The 15,213-nt window shown below is 57.6% G+C and overlaps 2 protein-coding genes across 5 annotated transcripts; one reads left to right on the top strand and one right to left on the bottom strand.

The window, feature by feature from the left end:
- Positions 1–610: 610 nt before the first annotated feature.
- LOC128938002 (mitochondrial chaperone BCS1) lies at positions 611–5,083 on the bottom strand. 2 transcript variants are annotated; one of them, XM_054277924.1, is made up of 8 exons: positions 5,025–5,083; positions 3,866–4,241; positions 3,464–3,603; positions 3,154–3,348; positions 2,882–2,945; positions 2,358–2,527; positions 1,798–1,915; positions 611–1,101 (listed from the first exon to the last, which is right to left on the bottom strand). In XM_054277924.1, the coding sequence occupies exons 2-8, from the start codon at positions 4,183–4,185 to the stop codon at positions 849–851; spliced, it is 1,260 nt and encodes a 419-aa protein (XP_054133899.1). In that variant the 5' UTR covers positions 4,186–4,241; positions 5,025–5,083; the 3' UTR covers positions 611–848. The 2 variants fall into 2 exon arrangements, with proteins under 2 accessions (XP_054133899.1, XP_054133900.1); XM_054277925.1 differs by lacking the exon at positions 5,025–5,083 and adding an exon at positions 4,930–4,997.
- A 29-nt stretch (positions 5,084–5,112) lies between these two features.
- On the top strand, positions 5,113–15,093 carry ZNF142 (zinc finger protein 142). Of its 3 annotated transcripts, none has more exons than XM_054278143.1 (9): positions 5,113–5,269; positions 5,644–5,971; positions 6,517–7,137; positions 7,369–7,632; positions 8,085–8,897; positions 9,127–9,304; positions 9,938–13,151; positions 14,040–14,145; positions 14,475–15,093. In XM_054278143.1, the coding sequence occupies exons 2-9, from the start codon at positions 5,689–5,691 to the stop codon at positions 14,972–14,974; spliced, it is 5,979 nt and encodes a 1,992-aa protein (XP_054134118.1). In that variant the 5' UTR covers positions 5,113–5,269; positions 5,644–5,688; the 3' UTR covers positions 14,975–15,093. The 3 variants fall into 3 exon arrangements, with proteins under 3 accessions (XP_054134118.1, XP_054134120.1, XP_054134119.1); XM_054278145.1 differs by having other exon boundaries at positions 7,372–7,632; XM_054278144.1 differs by having other exon boundaries at positions 5,113–5,228.
- The last annotated feature ends 120 nt before the right edge of the window (positions 15,094–15,213 follow it).

The raw sequence follows: 15,213 nt of genomic DNA on the forward strand, positions 1-15,213 counted from the left end.
GAATCCACTCCCCCAGCGCAAGCAACCCCCAGAACTGACCACATTAACATAGGACTGGCTCTGAGGAAACTACTTTCAGGATTGTGTAAAAGGCACTGGAAGGGGAGAGCTCTTGGGAAGATATGCTGTAACTGGCCAAGGCCTCTCATCTGCCCTCATACACCTCCAGGGCCCCACATCTCCTTTGGTGGGAAGGACAGTCATGCCCATCTAGAACAATATCCAGGCAGATCTGTGGCTTGGCATCATAACTCAGCAGGACCAGTGGCACCAGCCTGGAGTCTGAGGGAGAATGAGTTGTCTCTTAAGAGCTGCTTTTTTTCAGAAATACTCTGGATTTGCAGTACTGGCCTTTCCAGGCCCTGGTCAGGACTAGCAGCTGGATAAAGGGACAACTAACAGGAAAATGAACCAGAGAGACAAGTTGTGTTGTGCACTTCACAGAGGATATTCACAGACCAGTGAGACCACTGTCCTTTAAAAAAACCGGACACTTTTAGCAGTGTAGAACCCCAATGTTCTGCCCAAAGGAAATGCCCTTCTGGGGCACCTCCAGGCTGACCCACAAGGAAGGGGATTCACACCAGGAGCCTTGGTAGCTTATAGGAATCCCAACATGAGGCACACACTGGTGAGCAGGGCTGCTGCAGTAGCACCCAAGTCTGGGGAGCAGCAAGAGGCAGATTCCCTCCCTTGCAGTGAGGCTGGCAGCTCTGACTCTCCCAAACCAAGGCATAGGAGAGGTAGAGGTGAACAGAGACCTGGCCTGTGCAGGTGGGCGGCTTCATGGCATGATCGTCAAATCTTTGTCCAGTCATCTCAGTGTCACAAGGGAAAGCTGCCCCTGATCACAGCAGGCTGGAGCTTATGTTTGAAATGGCTCCTTCAGGGTCTGTCTTGTAAAGCATGAAGTGGCCTTGCACCTGGGCAGCGCTGATCTGTTTGGAGACTGCCAGCGCCTGCTCTGCGAAGCGCTGGGCTGCAGCCGCGGGCTGCTCGGGGTAGAAGCGCTGGAACATGCGGGTGAGCTGCCAGCGGGAGCAATGGCCCACGTACTGCTTCACATCCACGCGGCCAGGACGCACCAGGGCTGGGTCCAGCCTGCCAAGAGACAAGGGGTGGTGCTGGAAAACCTGATCAAAGCATCTGTTTAGGGTGGGCCCTGGTGGAAGCCCCTATCGACAACAGCACAGCCCCTGTCCTTTCTGCAAAGTGCCATGCACTGTGAGATGGTGAAGGGGGAAAACAGGTTCATCCCTGGGGAAATTGAGGGGAGAAATCAACCCAAAAAGAAAGGAGAGATCTGGGGAAGGACTGACTGCAAAGGATGACAAGAAAGCAGCTTTGGTCCTGGGAAACAGTTCTCCCCATCTCTGTTCCATGAGCGACCTCTGAACAAACCCCTGGACCAGCTTGGTCTGTAGTGAATCAAGCCTGCCACAGCACAGCAGCTGTCCAGGCACCATGAGCCCAGGCTGTATCCCACCAACCCAGTGGGCTGCACATCGGACCAGCGTTTCACTCACAGTATGGACACAACCCCAAAACTTGCAGCTCCCCACAGGCAGGAAGGTGGTACCACTCCTGAAGGACACAACCATGTTCTAAACACCAAGTAGGCATCTGAGGCTCCAGCAAAAGGGAGCCTGATCAGCACAAGATTTGCATCCCAAGGGAGGATGTGGGAAATCTGAATCCCCACTCTTCATGCTGGAGGATTCAATAAATAAAGCCCAGGAAAAGGGAGCAAGGTTTTCCTGTGCTACCCACCCCACTCCCTCCCGGGGGCAGTCTGACCTGTCCACGTAGTTGGTGGTCATGAAGACAATCCTGGCTTCTGTGGAGGCCACACCGTCCAGCGCATTGAGGAGACCGCTGAAGGTCAGGCGCCCCATGCCTTGGTACACAGCTGGGTCTGGGAACAAAGGTGTCTGACATTGTAGCTGTTGGCCACTAACCCTGCACAGCCTGAGGGCCACCTTCCTACCACCTGAGGCTTGTGCCAAGCTCCCTACTCGCTCCTTGCTTGGAGGCTGACCCTCTGGCTGGCTGGCAGCACATTCACCTCCCCTGCCCACAAACACCCATGGGAACACAAAGAAAAAGAGAAGGAAAGCCACCTTCTCCCTCATCCTGCAAGGAGCTGGGGAAGAGAAGGACCTTTGCCTGAGGATAAAGGATCCAAATTCCCTTTTACAGCCTAGCCAAAACTGGACAAGTTCCAGTTTGAGCCCTGAGAGACTCCCCCACTCCTGGTTTCTGCTGGAGCAGTTGAGCAGCCCAGAGTCCAAACATTTTTCAGTACAGCCACAGAACCTCCCTCCTGCTGCTGGCCCAGGAACAGGGGCAGTGCTCACTCTCAGCAGCAAGGTCCCGGCTGACGAAGGCAGCATCCACATCCTCCAGCAGGATGATGCTCTGCTGTGGTGCTACACTCAGGAGGTGATTGAGCCGGTCATCAGAGAGGCTGTGGTCACTGAGGCTCAGCAGGCAGATACTGTACTCCAGTTCCCCAGCCAGGGCTGTGCTGCAAAGGACACAAACCACAAGGATGAATCACAGTGGGGAAGCCCACAGTCAAGGAAAAATCACATTTCTCCCCTTAGCAATAAGGGAGAGGGCAGAGGAGTCTCTTCCCAGCAAGGATCAGATCTAAGGAGCGGGCAGAAGCCCCTGTTCAGCCTACCCATACCATGCAGCACTGTGGAAAGCAAGGGCACAAAGGGCTTGTCACCCTCACCTGTCACAGTGCCAGCAATGCAAATGCTTACAGTCGGCACCACACATAAGGCACAGCCCACTCCAGTATTCCAAACCCAAACTCATCCACACTCTCATCCAAGACTGCTGTGGCTCAGAGCAGGGCGCTGACAATACTCACATGAAGCTGCTTTTCCCACATCCAGGAGGACCATAAAGCAGGTAGCCTCTTCGATAGGGGATCCCTAAGAAAACAGTGTTCTTTTAGGGTAACCACCTGGATTGCTCTGTGCTCCCTCCCTCCCTCCAAGCTGTGGTGCTGTGCTGAGCACACAAAGAGGATACACCTGGGGATTGTAAGCAGCAGGGAAAAATCTCTCCACAGCCAATTCCAGAGAGGACCATGAACATCCTGCCCCACCCCATACAGAGCACACCACACCAGAGCCTTGCCTCTTTCATGGTACCACTTGGAGTTGTTGATGAACTCCTTCACGTCCTGAACCAGCCTCTCTGACACGCCTTCCTCCAGCACCACGGAGCTGAGGGGCCGGCGGCGGCGGGGGAAGCCGAACTGGCGCCACTCTGCTCCCATGGCTGTGTACATGATGGTCTTCCCCTCCTGCTGCTGCAGCGCCAGCTCCCGGGCTGCAGAGAGAGGCACAGGGGACAGCTGCCAGGGAACAGCATCTCCCATGCAGCCCTGGGCATCTCCAGGGAGCAGGCTGTTCCCAGCAGGACTGCACACAGTTCCCCTACAGACCTTCCTGAAGGATGTTGAAGAAGATCTCGCGGTCGGTGCCCAGTGCAGTGAAGGTGACGGACTCCCAGGGGGTCCCTGTGTTCAGGTCCAGCATCTGCGTCTCCCGGCTGCGCTCGATGCGAATCCACTTCCTGCGGTACCTGGGGCAGGGAGACAGGTGTGTACAGTGATCCAGCACCCTCAGCTGCACCTCACCTGGCTCATGCATCAAGAACACTCATCCTATGTAAGGAAATAATTTCACACTGCTGAGTACAGGCTGCTCTTGCTACTCTTCATCCCCTGCCCTAACCCAGACCCAGAGAGGAAGAAGAACCCTCTCCACTGTCTCTACAGGCCCCCCAACTTGCAAAAGTCTCAAGAGGCTGAATCCCCAAACTGCTTTCCCCTACCGTCCCTTACCAGATGAAATGATTCCCGAGGCTGGGGATAAAGTCGAACTTGGTGCTGACACGCCCGCTTTCATGCTGCAGGTATGATGTCTCAACACTGAGGTGCTGCGTGTGCTTGGCGTGGTGGGAGACCCAGTTCAGCAGCCATTGGTAGCTCTTATCCTTGCAGGGCACCTCCAAGGTGATCATATAGTGGCGCCTGAAAGCCACCAGCCCAAACTGGGCCCCCTTACGGGCTGCTGCCAGGAATGTGCCCACCCCGACGAGGCCAAACCCAGCCCCAAAATATGGGTTGTCCTTCAGTGCTAAGACAAAGTCAGAAAGGGGCATTGTGGGAGGTCAGGCAGCTCCTTTCCACAGCATTGTTTTTGTACTCCAGCAACAACCTGTGAGGAAAGACTGAATGGTAGCAAGAAATGCAACAGATCACCCACAGTTCTCTGCCCTTTATCATGGCCAGGTCTCAAGGTGAAGGGATGCCTGGCATGTTTGGATTTCCCACATCTGTGCTTATTACTAAGTGTTCCTGCTGGCTCTAGAAACCTTCTCCCTCTCTGCAGGCCACTGGGTGAGCCAAGCAGGAGGGGGCCAGGAGGCTCTTGAAGAAGCACAGGAGCATCTGTAGCTTCTTCAGTCAAGACAACAAGGCCAGAGTTTTACAGGGTTTTATTATTTGAACAGCCAGAAATCATGAGCACTGCAATTATTTAAGATTTATCGTTTGAAAAAGCTGAAGCACATCCCCAGCTGAGCCAAGGGCCGAGTCTCGGCTGCTGAGAACGGGCACACGACGGTAGTAGAGGGCACACCTGCATGTCTAGGTTACAGCAACATGCTGCGGGGGCCTGAACCTTCTCCACCTCCCTCCGCAGGCCTGTCATGTGCTGGGACCGAGGAGGAGCCTTCCCCGCCAGACACACAGACGCGCTCTGCTCTCTCAAGTACAGAATCCCACCTCCACTAGAATAAGGTGTGACCTTCCTCCTTAGCCGGGCACAGCGTCCCTTGAGCAGGGTCCCGCAGCCTCCCCCTCCAAGAGCCCCACCCTCCCCTGCAAAGGACCCGGATCCACACCGGCCTTCCCCGCAGCAGAGGCCCGACCGCGGCCACTCCGCGGAGGATTCCCCGCCGCTCTCGCCCCCGCTGCAGCCGGTGCCGCCATCGCTCACCTGCACCGCGCCGCTTCCGCTCCCGCCCGCGCCGCTTCCGGCCGCACCATAGAGCGGGGCCGGCCGGGCCGGGCAGAGCGGCTGCGCGACGGGCACAAAGGGCGGCGCTCCGCCGGCCGGCACCACCACCGAGATGTGCCGGGGCAGGGGGGCCCGGGGCGGCGGGGACAGCCCGGGTTGAGGGCACTTCGGTGACAGCCCCGGGTAAGGGGCCAGAGGCTGGGGACACCCGCGGACAGCTCGCGGTGAGGACTGAGGGGCTGGGAGGGCCGGGAACAGCCCGGGATGATGGGCTGGGGGTGCCGGGCTGACAGGCGAGGGGCTGGGGGGAGCCTGGCCCGGAGGGACTCGTGGGGCACCTGCGGGCTGGAGGCTGGGCATGGCGCTGAGGGTGGGCTCGGGGGCCGGCCCAGCTGGAGCCAGGAGCAAGCCCTGCGTGTTGGGCTCGGGGAGAACGTACAGGTGTCCTTGCACTCTTGTCTACCCCGTGACAGAGGGCTTGCCAGCAGCCTGCTTGGGGCACCCAGCATTGAAATACCCTGCCTCGAAACTGGCTGCTCCCCAAAATCCTCTTGGGCCCTGGGATGTCCCTCATTTGAAGTGCTTTCTTCTGTTTCAGGTTGAGAGGTCATCCAGCCCAGCGCCAAGGCAGTGCCCGGCGGCAATGAGCGCAGCAGTGACTGTATCAGAGGCTGCCAGCAGGGAGATGGAGACCCTGTGCTCGGAGCTGCTCCTGCCCACACCGGGAGAGGTGGGAGCCGTGGGAAGCCCTGGTGTGGCCAGCGCTGGTCTGGCCGGGACACCCCCGCTGGCTGCCAGCCAGGAGTTGCTGCTGGCAGAGGCATCGATGCCTGGGGAAGGGGCTCACGCTGAAGGAAGCAATGTGGAAATATTCATCGAGGCAGTGGCTGGCAATGTGACACTGAGCAACGCGGCCAGTGCCACAGGTATGGGGTGCAGGGAGTGCAGAATGGGCCCCACTGCAGTCAGCAGAGCTAGAGAGGTCTGGCCAGGGTCCCTGTCCCAGGTGCCCTCAGATCTCTGACCCTGCATCATGAGTCTGGTGCCACCATTGAGCACAGACCTGGCACCAGCTGGGTGTGTGGATGGGGAGAGTGGCTGTGGGAGCTGCATGCTGCGTGAGGGGGTGGCTCCAGGCTGTCAGTAGGGACCAGGCTGAGATCTCCACCTGAACTGCTACCCCCCAGCATGCTTCCCACATGGGCCCAGTGTGGGCACTGGACATCCTAACAAGAATGAGGCCAAGCCAGCCTTTCATCTCTGCATGCTTCAAAGGTGCAAAGGGACAGAACTGGTTATTGTGGCCACCTGGGTGGTGGTATTTAGCCTCTTATGGGAGATCTGGTTCCCAAAATGTAATTTGTGGCAAGAGGGATATGTTTTCCTTGTCCAGAGCTGGAACTGAACCGCCAGTCCCAAGCTCTGGGCCTGGAAAAAGCTCCTTCTAACGTTCATCTCTTGCTCTCTGCAGAGGTTCTGGTCAAAGTGGTGGAGCTGTACTTCTGCGAGAGGTGTGGCCAGAGCTTCTCAGAGGCCTCCCTGCTGTCCCAGCACCAGTGCCTGCTGCTGCCCCCCCAAGAGCACCTGGAACTCCCAGGGGCACTGTTGGCTTCTGCCAGCGAGAGCCAGAGTGATCCAAGGGGCACGGAGCTGCTCGGAGCCAGCACACAGGAGGGCTCTGATCCCGAGTGCCTGCTGTGCCCCGTCTGCCAGGAGGCGTTTTTGCAGCCTGGCCAGCTCAAGGAGCACTTCAAGACGCACCGTGCCCCGTCGGGAGCCCTACCCTGTCCCGAGCGGGGCTGCCACTTCACCACAGAGGACCGCAAGGAACTGCGTGCTCACTTGCGCCACCTGCATGGGGCCTCCCCCGTGTCCTGCGCCTGCCGCGCCTGCCCGCTGCTCTTCCCCAGCCGCCAGGCCATGGAGCAGCACCACCGGACACACTTCCCCTTCCACTGCTCCCACTGCGACTTCATCACAGCCAATGCCAAGCTCTTCTGGCAGCACCGGAAGGGTCACACCACAGAGTCCCCTTCTGAGATGGCAACAGGCGACCCCCACAGCCTTGACAAGTGCTGCATCCTGCTGTCGGGTATGGCTGGGTGGGGGGCTGGGGCCTGTGGGTGCTGCAGAGGCTGGCTGTGTCTGTGCATCCCACTTACAGCTGGAGGAGTGGAGGGCTGGGAACCTTGCATTTGTGCCTCCCTGCAGCACAGTTTGTGCCCTCTATCTTAGCCAGGTGGTTTTTCTGCATGTGTGTGGGTGTGTGAGGGTGGCTTCCTCTTGCATGGAACATGATGGTCTTCATCTTTCCCCACTGAAGCAGCATCAGAAGGACAGGAGGAGCCAGGTGATTGCCATCCTGGCTGGAAAGCCAGCACAGCAGAAGCAAGGCCAGCAAAGCCTGCAGGTACTGGGGACAGCTCCTTGAAGGGACAGAAAGCATCAGCTGGAGAAGAGGACTCAGACAGCAGTGGGGATGAATCACCAGAGGAGGATGGTGAGAGCCTCTGTGAAGCCGAGGCCAAAGAGGATGGGAAGGCAGCTCCCAAAAAAGTTGGAGTGCCACAGGCACAGCACTTCAAAGGTAGGATGCAGGGCCTTACCAGGAGCTGCTCAGGCTTTGTGAACAAGCACCTCAGGGCGGGCAGGGAAATGTGGCCTAGGTTGATGGGCGACCTCACATCTCCTGCATGTACCAGTGCACTTGTTCCCCCAACCTCTGCCCAAGCAAATATGTCTCTTCTTTTCCTGTTCATGCATGCTGCCAGGTTTAGGCAAAGGCCTGCCTGGCTTTGGGGACCAGGGGCACGTGGGCAGGTCTGATGTAGGCTTTGCTTTGCCAGTGTGAGTTGGAAAGAGCTCACCCGAAGTGTGCTGGTGGCTTGGCGTGGGGACAGTCCCTCTGAGTAGGTGGTGGCTGTGTGACTGCACATGTGTATAAACCCTCATCCTGGCACAACTGGATCAGGGACAGAACATCTGCCTGTGCTCTCCATCTTTTCCCTATTAACTGCTCCCCCTCCTTTGTTCCCCCAGGGGATGTTGCAGAAGGCTCCGAGTACCTCTACAAAACCCACATGTGCCCCGAATGCAAGCGGTGCTTCAAAAAGCGGACCCACCTGGTAGAGCACCTCCACCTGCACTTCCCTGACCCCAGCCTGCAGTGCCCCAACTGCCACAAGTACTTCACCAGCAAAAGCAAGCTGAAAATCCACATGATGCGGGAGACAGGCGAGAAGGCTCATCACTGCCCACTCTGCCACTACAGCTCCGTGGAGAAGAATGCTCTCAACCGCCACATGGCCAGTATGCACGAGGACATCTCCAACTTCTACTCCGATGTTTACTCCTGCCCCGTCTGTGAGGAGAAGTTTCGGCTCAGCCAGGCCCTCAAGGAGCACTTGAAGACTCACAAAGCTGAGCCCAAGAGGCTGAGCTGCTTCCACGGGGACTGCAGCTACTCTGCCGAGGACCGTAAGGAGTTTGTCCGTCACCTCAAGGACGCTCATGGCATCAAGGCGGTGGAGTGCAAGTACCACGCCTGCTCGCTGCTCTTCGGCACGGCTGAGGCCATGGAGGCTCACCGGAAAACCCACTACGCCTTCCACTGCCAGCAGTGTGACTTCATCTGCTCCAACAAGCACGTTTTCCGCAAGCACAAGAAGCAGGGCCACCCGGGCAGCGAGCAGCTCCAGTGCAGTTTCTGCCCCTATGCCACTTTCAACCCTGTGGAGTTTCACGACCATGTGGGCAAGATGCACGCCAATGAGAAGATCCACAAGTGCACCGAGTGTGCCTTCGCCACAGCGCACAAGCGGGTGCTCATCCGGCACATGCTGTTGCACACTGGTAGGTGTCCCCTGAAGGGGTCCCAGAAGCTGAGCTGGGATGGGGAAGGTGTCTTGTCCTGCCTCTGGGTGGGCAAAGAGGGCTGGGTCAGGTTTCCTGGGTCCCACCACCAGCTTTGCCAGCTCAGGATCACTTGCCTGAAGTTGTTGCATGCTCCCTGCTGAGCTGTTTCCCTGCCATGTTGCTTTATCTGGCTGTCATGCTGAAGGCGTTTGTGTGTTGCGTGTAGGAGAGAAACCTCACAAGTGTGAGCTCTGCGACTTCACGTGCCGGGATGTGAGCTACCTGTCCAAGCACATGCTGACCCACTCCAACGACAAGAACTTCATGTGCACCGAGTGTGGATACATCACCAAGTGGAAACACTACCTGAATGTCCACATGCGCAAGCACACGGGAGATCTCCGGTAAGACCCCTGCTCCACTGCCCTGGCAGCATGGTCAGAGCTCCCCAAATCCTGCTCCAGGGGTCTGCTTCTGGCTGCACTGTGTGCCAGACTTTCTCATGCCTGCCCTGCCCTTTCTGGTACATAAGAAATTTGGTTTTTGGACTTAGAACATGGTGGTGTGGAGGCAAAGCTATTTTTGGAGTCTCTATGCCACCAAGGAGGTGTATTACCTCAGAGGTGCAACTCTGAGCTTGGGTTCATTGCTCTGCTGATGTTTGTGTGTCAAGGCCTGTTCAGGACTGCCAGATTATCACCTCCTTTGGGTCTAGTCTGCCTCCAGAGATGCTGGAAGTGCTGTTGGCATGCACATGTGAGAATGTGCGTGTCTGATATGGTCACTGTATGGAATACTCAGGGAATTTATCTCCAGTCCCAGGCTGGGGGTGTAAAGCACCAGCTGTGCCAAGGGCTGCAGCAGGGAGGAATTGCCTGTGGTAAGATCTGTGTGGATGGCAAAGGTCAGATCTGGCAAACCAAACAGTACTCCTTCCCTGTTTGTCTGGGATGGGGAAGGAGAGCTCATCATGCCTGATGAAGCTCAGCCTGCCCCAATTCCTCGTGCTGCCTGACAGATTGTGCTTGTCCCTGCAGGTACCAGTGTAACCAGTGCTCGTACCGCTGTCACCGTGCTGACCAGCTGAGCAGCCACAAGCTGCGGCACCAGGGCAAAAGCCTGATCTGCGAGGTGTGCGGCTTCGCCTGCAAGCGCAAGTACGAGCTGCAGAAGCACATGCAGGCCAAGCACTCGCAGAACTACCAGGTTCCTGTCTTCCAGTGCCAGTACTGCACCTACCAGACCAAGTACAAGCAGGCGTTGCTGAACCATGAGAACTGCAAGCACACCAAGCAGAAGGAGTTTCGCTGTGCCCTCTGTTCGTACTGCACCTTCAGTAACACCAGCCTCTTCTTCCATAAGCGCAAGATTCATGGCTACGTTCCTGGTGACAAGGACTGGCTGGAAAATTACGCCAGCAAGGAGCTGGAGATCAGCTCGTCTGAGGCACTCTTTGGCTGTGAGGTTGGTGCAGCCCTGCACGTGGATGCCAGTTCCCCCCTCACTGGCAAGGAGCTGTGGATGAAGGAGAAGCCATCCCAGGTGGAGTCCCAGGGAGAAGAGGGCTACCAGCAAGTGTTCATGGTGCCCCTCCTTGAGCAGGATGCCGCTCCACCAGAGAGCAGCAGCGAGGCAGAGAGGGGCGAGGGGGAGCAGAGCTGTCCTATTGCTGGCAATGCCCTGGAAGATGACTGCATGCAAGGAAATGCTGCCACAGGCTCTACTGAGATCACTGTTTCTGAAGATGTGGCAGAGAGCTGCACCTTGCACTTGGAGGCACTGAATGTCTCGTCTGACCCTCTCCTGGAGAAGTTGACTGGAGAAGCCTGTGTGACCCAGCCAGAGAGCGTGGAAATGCTGTCCTGCAAGGAGCCTCCTGCAGCCTATGAGATGCTGGGCTCCCAGGGTGGCCTTGGCTTGGAGGACACTGGCAATACACTGGAAGAGATCCCAGACTTTGAGGAAGAGGTAGATGTACAGGAAGACAAGGTGGTGAAGGTCAATGTAGCGGCAGGAGACAACCAGGGAAAAGACACCCTAAAGGAGGACATGGGCCACCTTGAGGGGTCATGCTCAGACCCCAAGGTCGTGGCAGACACCGAGGAGAGAGAGACCAGCCGAGCCAAGCTGCCAGAGGCCTGGCTCAGCATGCTGAAGACACCTGAACAGAGCCACCTGCCTGTCCCAGAGGATGCACCCACCTCCGGTGACAATGCCAGGAGTGGCTCGGAGTCAGTGCTGAAGGCTCTGCGGAAGCAGGACAAAGAGCAGGCAGAGACACTGGTGCTGGAGGGCAGGGTGCAGATGCTGGTGGTGCAGTCGGAGAGCCAGGTTTTTAAGTGTGAGAAGTGCTCATACATCACACGGAAGGAGAAATCCATGTCCCTGCACTCCAAAGCCAGCTGCCAGAGCCGCCGGGCCCCCCTCGTGTGCCGTGAGTGTGGCGCCAGCTTTAAGCAGCAGAGGGGACTCAACACCCACCTCCTAAAGAAGTGCCCTGTTCTTCTGAAGAGCAACAAGATCCTCAAACCAGTCAATCAGGAGGCACCTGGACTGTGCCAACCTGCTGACCAGCCTGGTGATAATGGTACAGAAACAGCAGGGAGTGAGAAGGGAGGCTCAGAGGAGTCTGGGCATGCTCAGAGTCCTTGGGAAGCTGAACTGATATCTGATAAAACACAAGCAGCAGGCATTCCTTTGGCTGGGGCACAGACATCAGGCTGTCATGCCTCTGAGAAATCCCTGCTGGGTGACAGCACAGAGGTGGCAGAAGAGCCTCCCCAGCAAGGGAGTGGGACTGAGCCAGGTGGAGCTGCTGGTGCCTCCCAGTCTGGGAAACCCTCAGAGAAATACCGACTGGAGGGAGGGAAGCTGCACTGCAATGCCTGCTCCTTTGTGTGTTCCCGTATCACCACCATCACCTCCCATGTGGAGGATGGCTGCCGGAACCTGCAGCAGTTCTGGTGTTCCCAGTGCCCTGAAACCTTCCGCTCCCGGCGGGCCCTCAAGAGCCATTGTGCTGCAAAGCACATCATGCATCCCGAGGATGAACCCCAAAGGACCAAACTGCCTGAGGGGGACGCACTCAGTGTTGAGAAAGACCAGACCAGTGAGCTCCCACTGGATGCAGCCCCACCAAAATCCACGCTGCCCAAGAGGAGGCGTTTCTCCTGCCCCACCTGCCCCTTCACCTGCCACCAGGAACGGGCCATGAAGACACACAAGAAGAGGGGCTGCGTGACCCTGGGTGAGTTTCGCTGCTCCTCCTGCCCCTTCACCTCCAAGGTGGCCAAAGCCCTGCGGCTGCACCGCAGGCTGCACCGCAAGCATTACAGCAAGCGGCCGCAGCTGCAGTGCCGCCAGTGCGAGTTCACCTGCAAGCAGGCCCGGTGCCTGCGGCAGCACGTCCGCATCAAGCACGAGGGCGTGAAGCCGCACAAGTGCCGCTACTGCGAGTTCAGCACCACGCGTCGCTACCGCCTGGAGGCCCACCAGTCCCTGCACACCGGCGTGGGGCGCATCGCCTGCGGCATCTGCAGCCAGACCTTCGGCACCAACTCCAAGCTGCGCATCCACCGCCTGCGCGTGCACGAGAAGACGCCCACCCATTTCTGCCCGCTCTGCGACTACGGCAGCTACCTGCAGAATGACATCACCCGCCACATCAACAGCTGCCACCACGGCGAACTCAACTTCGGCTGCTCCCGCTGCGAGGCTCGCTTCAGTTCTGAGACGGCCCTCAAGCAGCACGTCCTGCGCCGGCACGAGGAGAAGGTTTCCTACAGCTGCCCACGCTGTGACTTCGTGTGTCACAGTGAGGCCACGCTCAAGTGCCACGTGCAGAAGCAGCACCCCCACCTGGAGTGCGGCACCTGCAAGGAGACCTTCGCCACCCGGGAGGCACTGGAGGAGCACAAGACGCAGCATTTCAGCCACCGCTGTGAGCTGTGCAGCTTTGCAGCCAAGGAGCGGCAGCAGCTGGTGCGGCATTACATGGAGAGCCACGAGCCGACTGCCCCCCAGGACAAACCCCTGCACTGCCCCTTCTGTGACTTTGCCTGCCGGCACCAGCTTGTGTTCGACCAGCACATGAAGGGCCATGGGGGCACCCGCGTGTACAAGTGCTCAGACTGTGAGTACACCACCAAGAACAGGCAAAAGATCACGTGGCACATCCGCATCCACACTGGTGAGAAGCCCTACAAATGCCACCTCTGTAAATACGCCTGTGCTGATCCCTCACGTCTCAAGGTAAGAGCTCTGCTTGGGAATGTATCCTACTCCATCTGCATTGCTTGAGGGGCATCCTGCCACAGGGGTTTGGGGAAGAAGTTCCTAAGGGGAGGTTTCATCCTCAGTGTTCAATGCCTCATGATGAACAGAAATAGGAGTCAAGCAGATAAAAGTCATTGTCAGTACAATACATTTCTTCTCTGTTGTTGGAGTTTAAGGGCAAGGGAGACTTTTAACAAAGCAAGAAGGTAGCAGCAGTCTAAGTTCACTTCTTTTCTTGCTGACATCTCTGGGTGCAGCCTTGCACCACTGAAAGCCAAGTTTGGCTGCTGGCTGGTTTCAGCATACTCTGTGGTGCCAGTTAGACGGGGTGCAGGGAAACCTCCAGCTTTCTTGGAAGCAGAGTGTGCCCCTGCCCTCATTGCTGTAGGTGATTAGCATCCTGATGCATGGTAAAGGGCTTTTTCTAGAACAGGAAATGCGTGGGTGATGGAGGCATAGGGTAATGGAGGCAGAAGTAGTCTGGTTTTGCTAAAAGAAGTATTGACTTTTTTAATGGCCAGGCTGAGCTGGAGTCTCCTGGGGCCACCTGGGACAGGCTGTGCAATGTGCTCAGCTCTGTTGGGCTGGGTTTTTAATTTGACTCTGCCTCACATATCAAACTGGGGAACAAAGCCTGTGCCATGCATGGGCTGGGACAGAGCAGCTCAGCAGTACAGGAATCTTATCCTGACTCTGGTGTGGATCCCCCTTGCCCATAGCCTGCCAAGCAAGCACACAGTCCTCCTTGCCCCATGCAGATGGACATGTCAGAACTGTCTTTGAGCCTCTCACTGCCACCCCAAAGCCCTGCACATCCCCAGGGCTGGGGCCATGGTCTCATCCTGACCCTATCCTCCTGCCCAGTATCACATGCGGATCCACAAGGAGGAGAGGAAATACCTCTGCCCTGACTGCGGCTACAAATGCAAGTGGGTGAACCAGCTCAAGTACCACATGACAAAGCACACGGGTGAGTGCTGCCCACTGAGGACAGCTGTCGAGCAGTGGGGAGGTTGTTGGGGCTGCTCCATGCTTCTTTTCTGCCAGTGGCCCAGCTAGAGACAGAGGAGGACATTTAGGGGGCAGCACATTATCCTGTGTTAATGGGGTGGGGGCAGTGCTCTCAGGTGGGAGGGAAGTGTGGGTGGCACTATTTGGTGCCTTGGAAATGGGGATCTTGGTGTGCCTGCTAAAATGGGACGTAGGGGGAAGTCCCTGGGGACTAATGCTCTGTGGAGTGGACTGGAGAGCACGGTGCCCCCATCCCGGTGCCATCCCCTTCCTTCCCTATTGCCCCAGGCCTGAAGCCATACCGGTGCGATGAGTGCGAGTACTGCACCAACCGCGCGGACGCCCTGCGGGTGCACAAGGAGACGCGGCACCAGGAGGCCCGTTCCTTCATCTGCGAGCAGTGCGGCAAGGCCTTCAAGACGCGCTTTCTCCTCAAGACCCACCTGAAGAAGCACAGCGAGGAGAAGCCCTACGTGTGCAACGCCTGCGGGCGCGCTTTCCGCTGGGCAGCCGGCCTGCGCCACCACTACCTGACCCACACCAACGAGCACCCCTTCTTCTGCCGCTACTGCCCCTACAAGGCCAAGCAGAAGTTCCAGGTCATCAAACACATCCAGCGGCATCACCCTGAGCACAGAGCTGTTGACCCTAGCCAGGGGGTGGGAAAGGACCCCAGCACACACACCGTCCACCTTCACAGCGTGCAGAGGGAGAGCCAGGCCAAGGGGCCCCCCAGGATGGAGCAAGGAGGAGAATGCCCTGCAGAGAAGGATGGCGCAGCACAGTGAGGCTGAATCCCAGCTGCTCTAAGGTGCTGGTGGCACAGGCCTGCTGCAGGGATGTATGTGTGTGTATATACAGGCATATATGTATATGGGTTGTAAAATACACAACTGTATGAAAGGAATTGCTCAGTTCTGTTTCTTTGTGCTGCTTGGAACCCCTGTGTGAACAGTGGGCCATGTGCCCACAGGGAAGGAGCACAAACCCAAGCTCAGCTCCCCATCTCTCCCCAGCATCACTGCAC

Source organism: Melozone crissalis, unplaced genomic scaffold (genome assembly GCF_028551555.1).
Source record: "Melozone crissalis strain CALT ecotype California unplaced genomic scaffold, PUWL_Pcris_2 ptg000023l_1, whole genome shotgun sequence".
NCBI classification, from domain to species: Eukaryota; Metazoa; Chordata; class Aves; order Passeriformes; family Passerellidae; genus Melozone; species Melozone crissalis.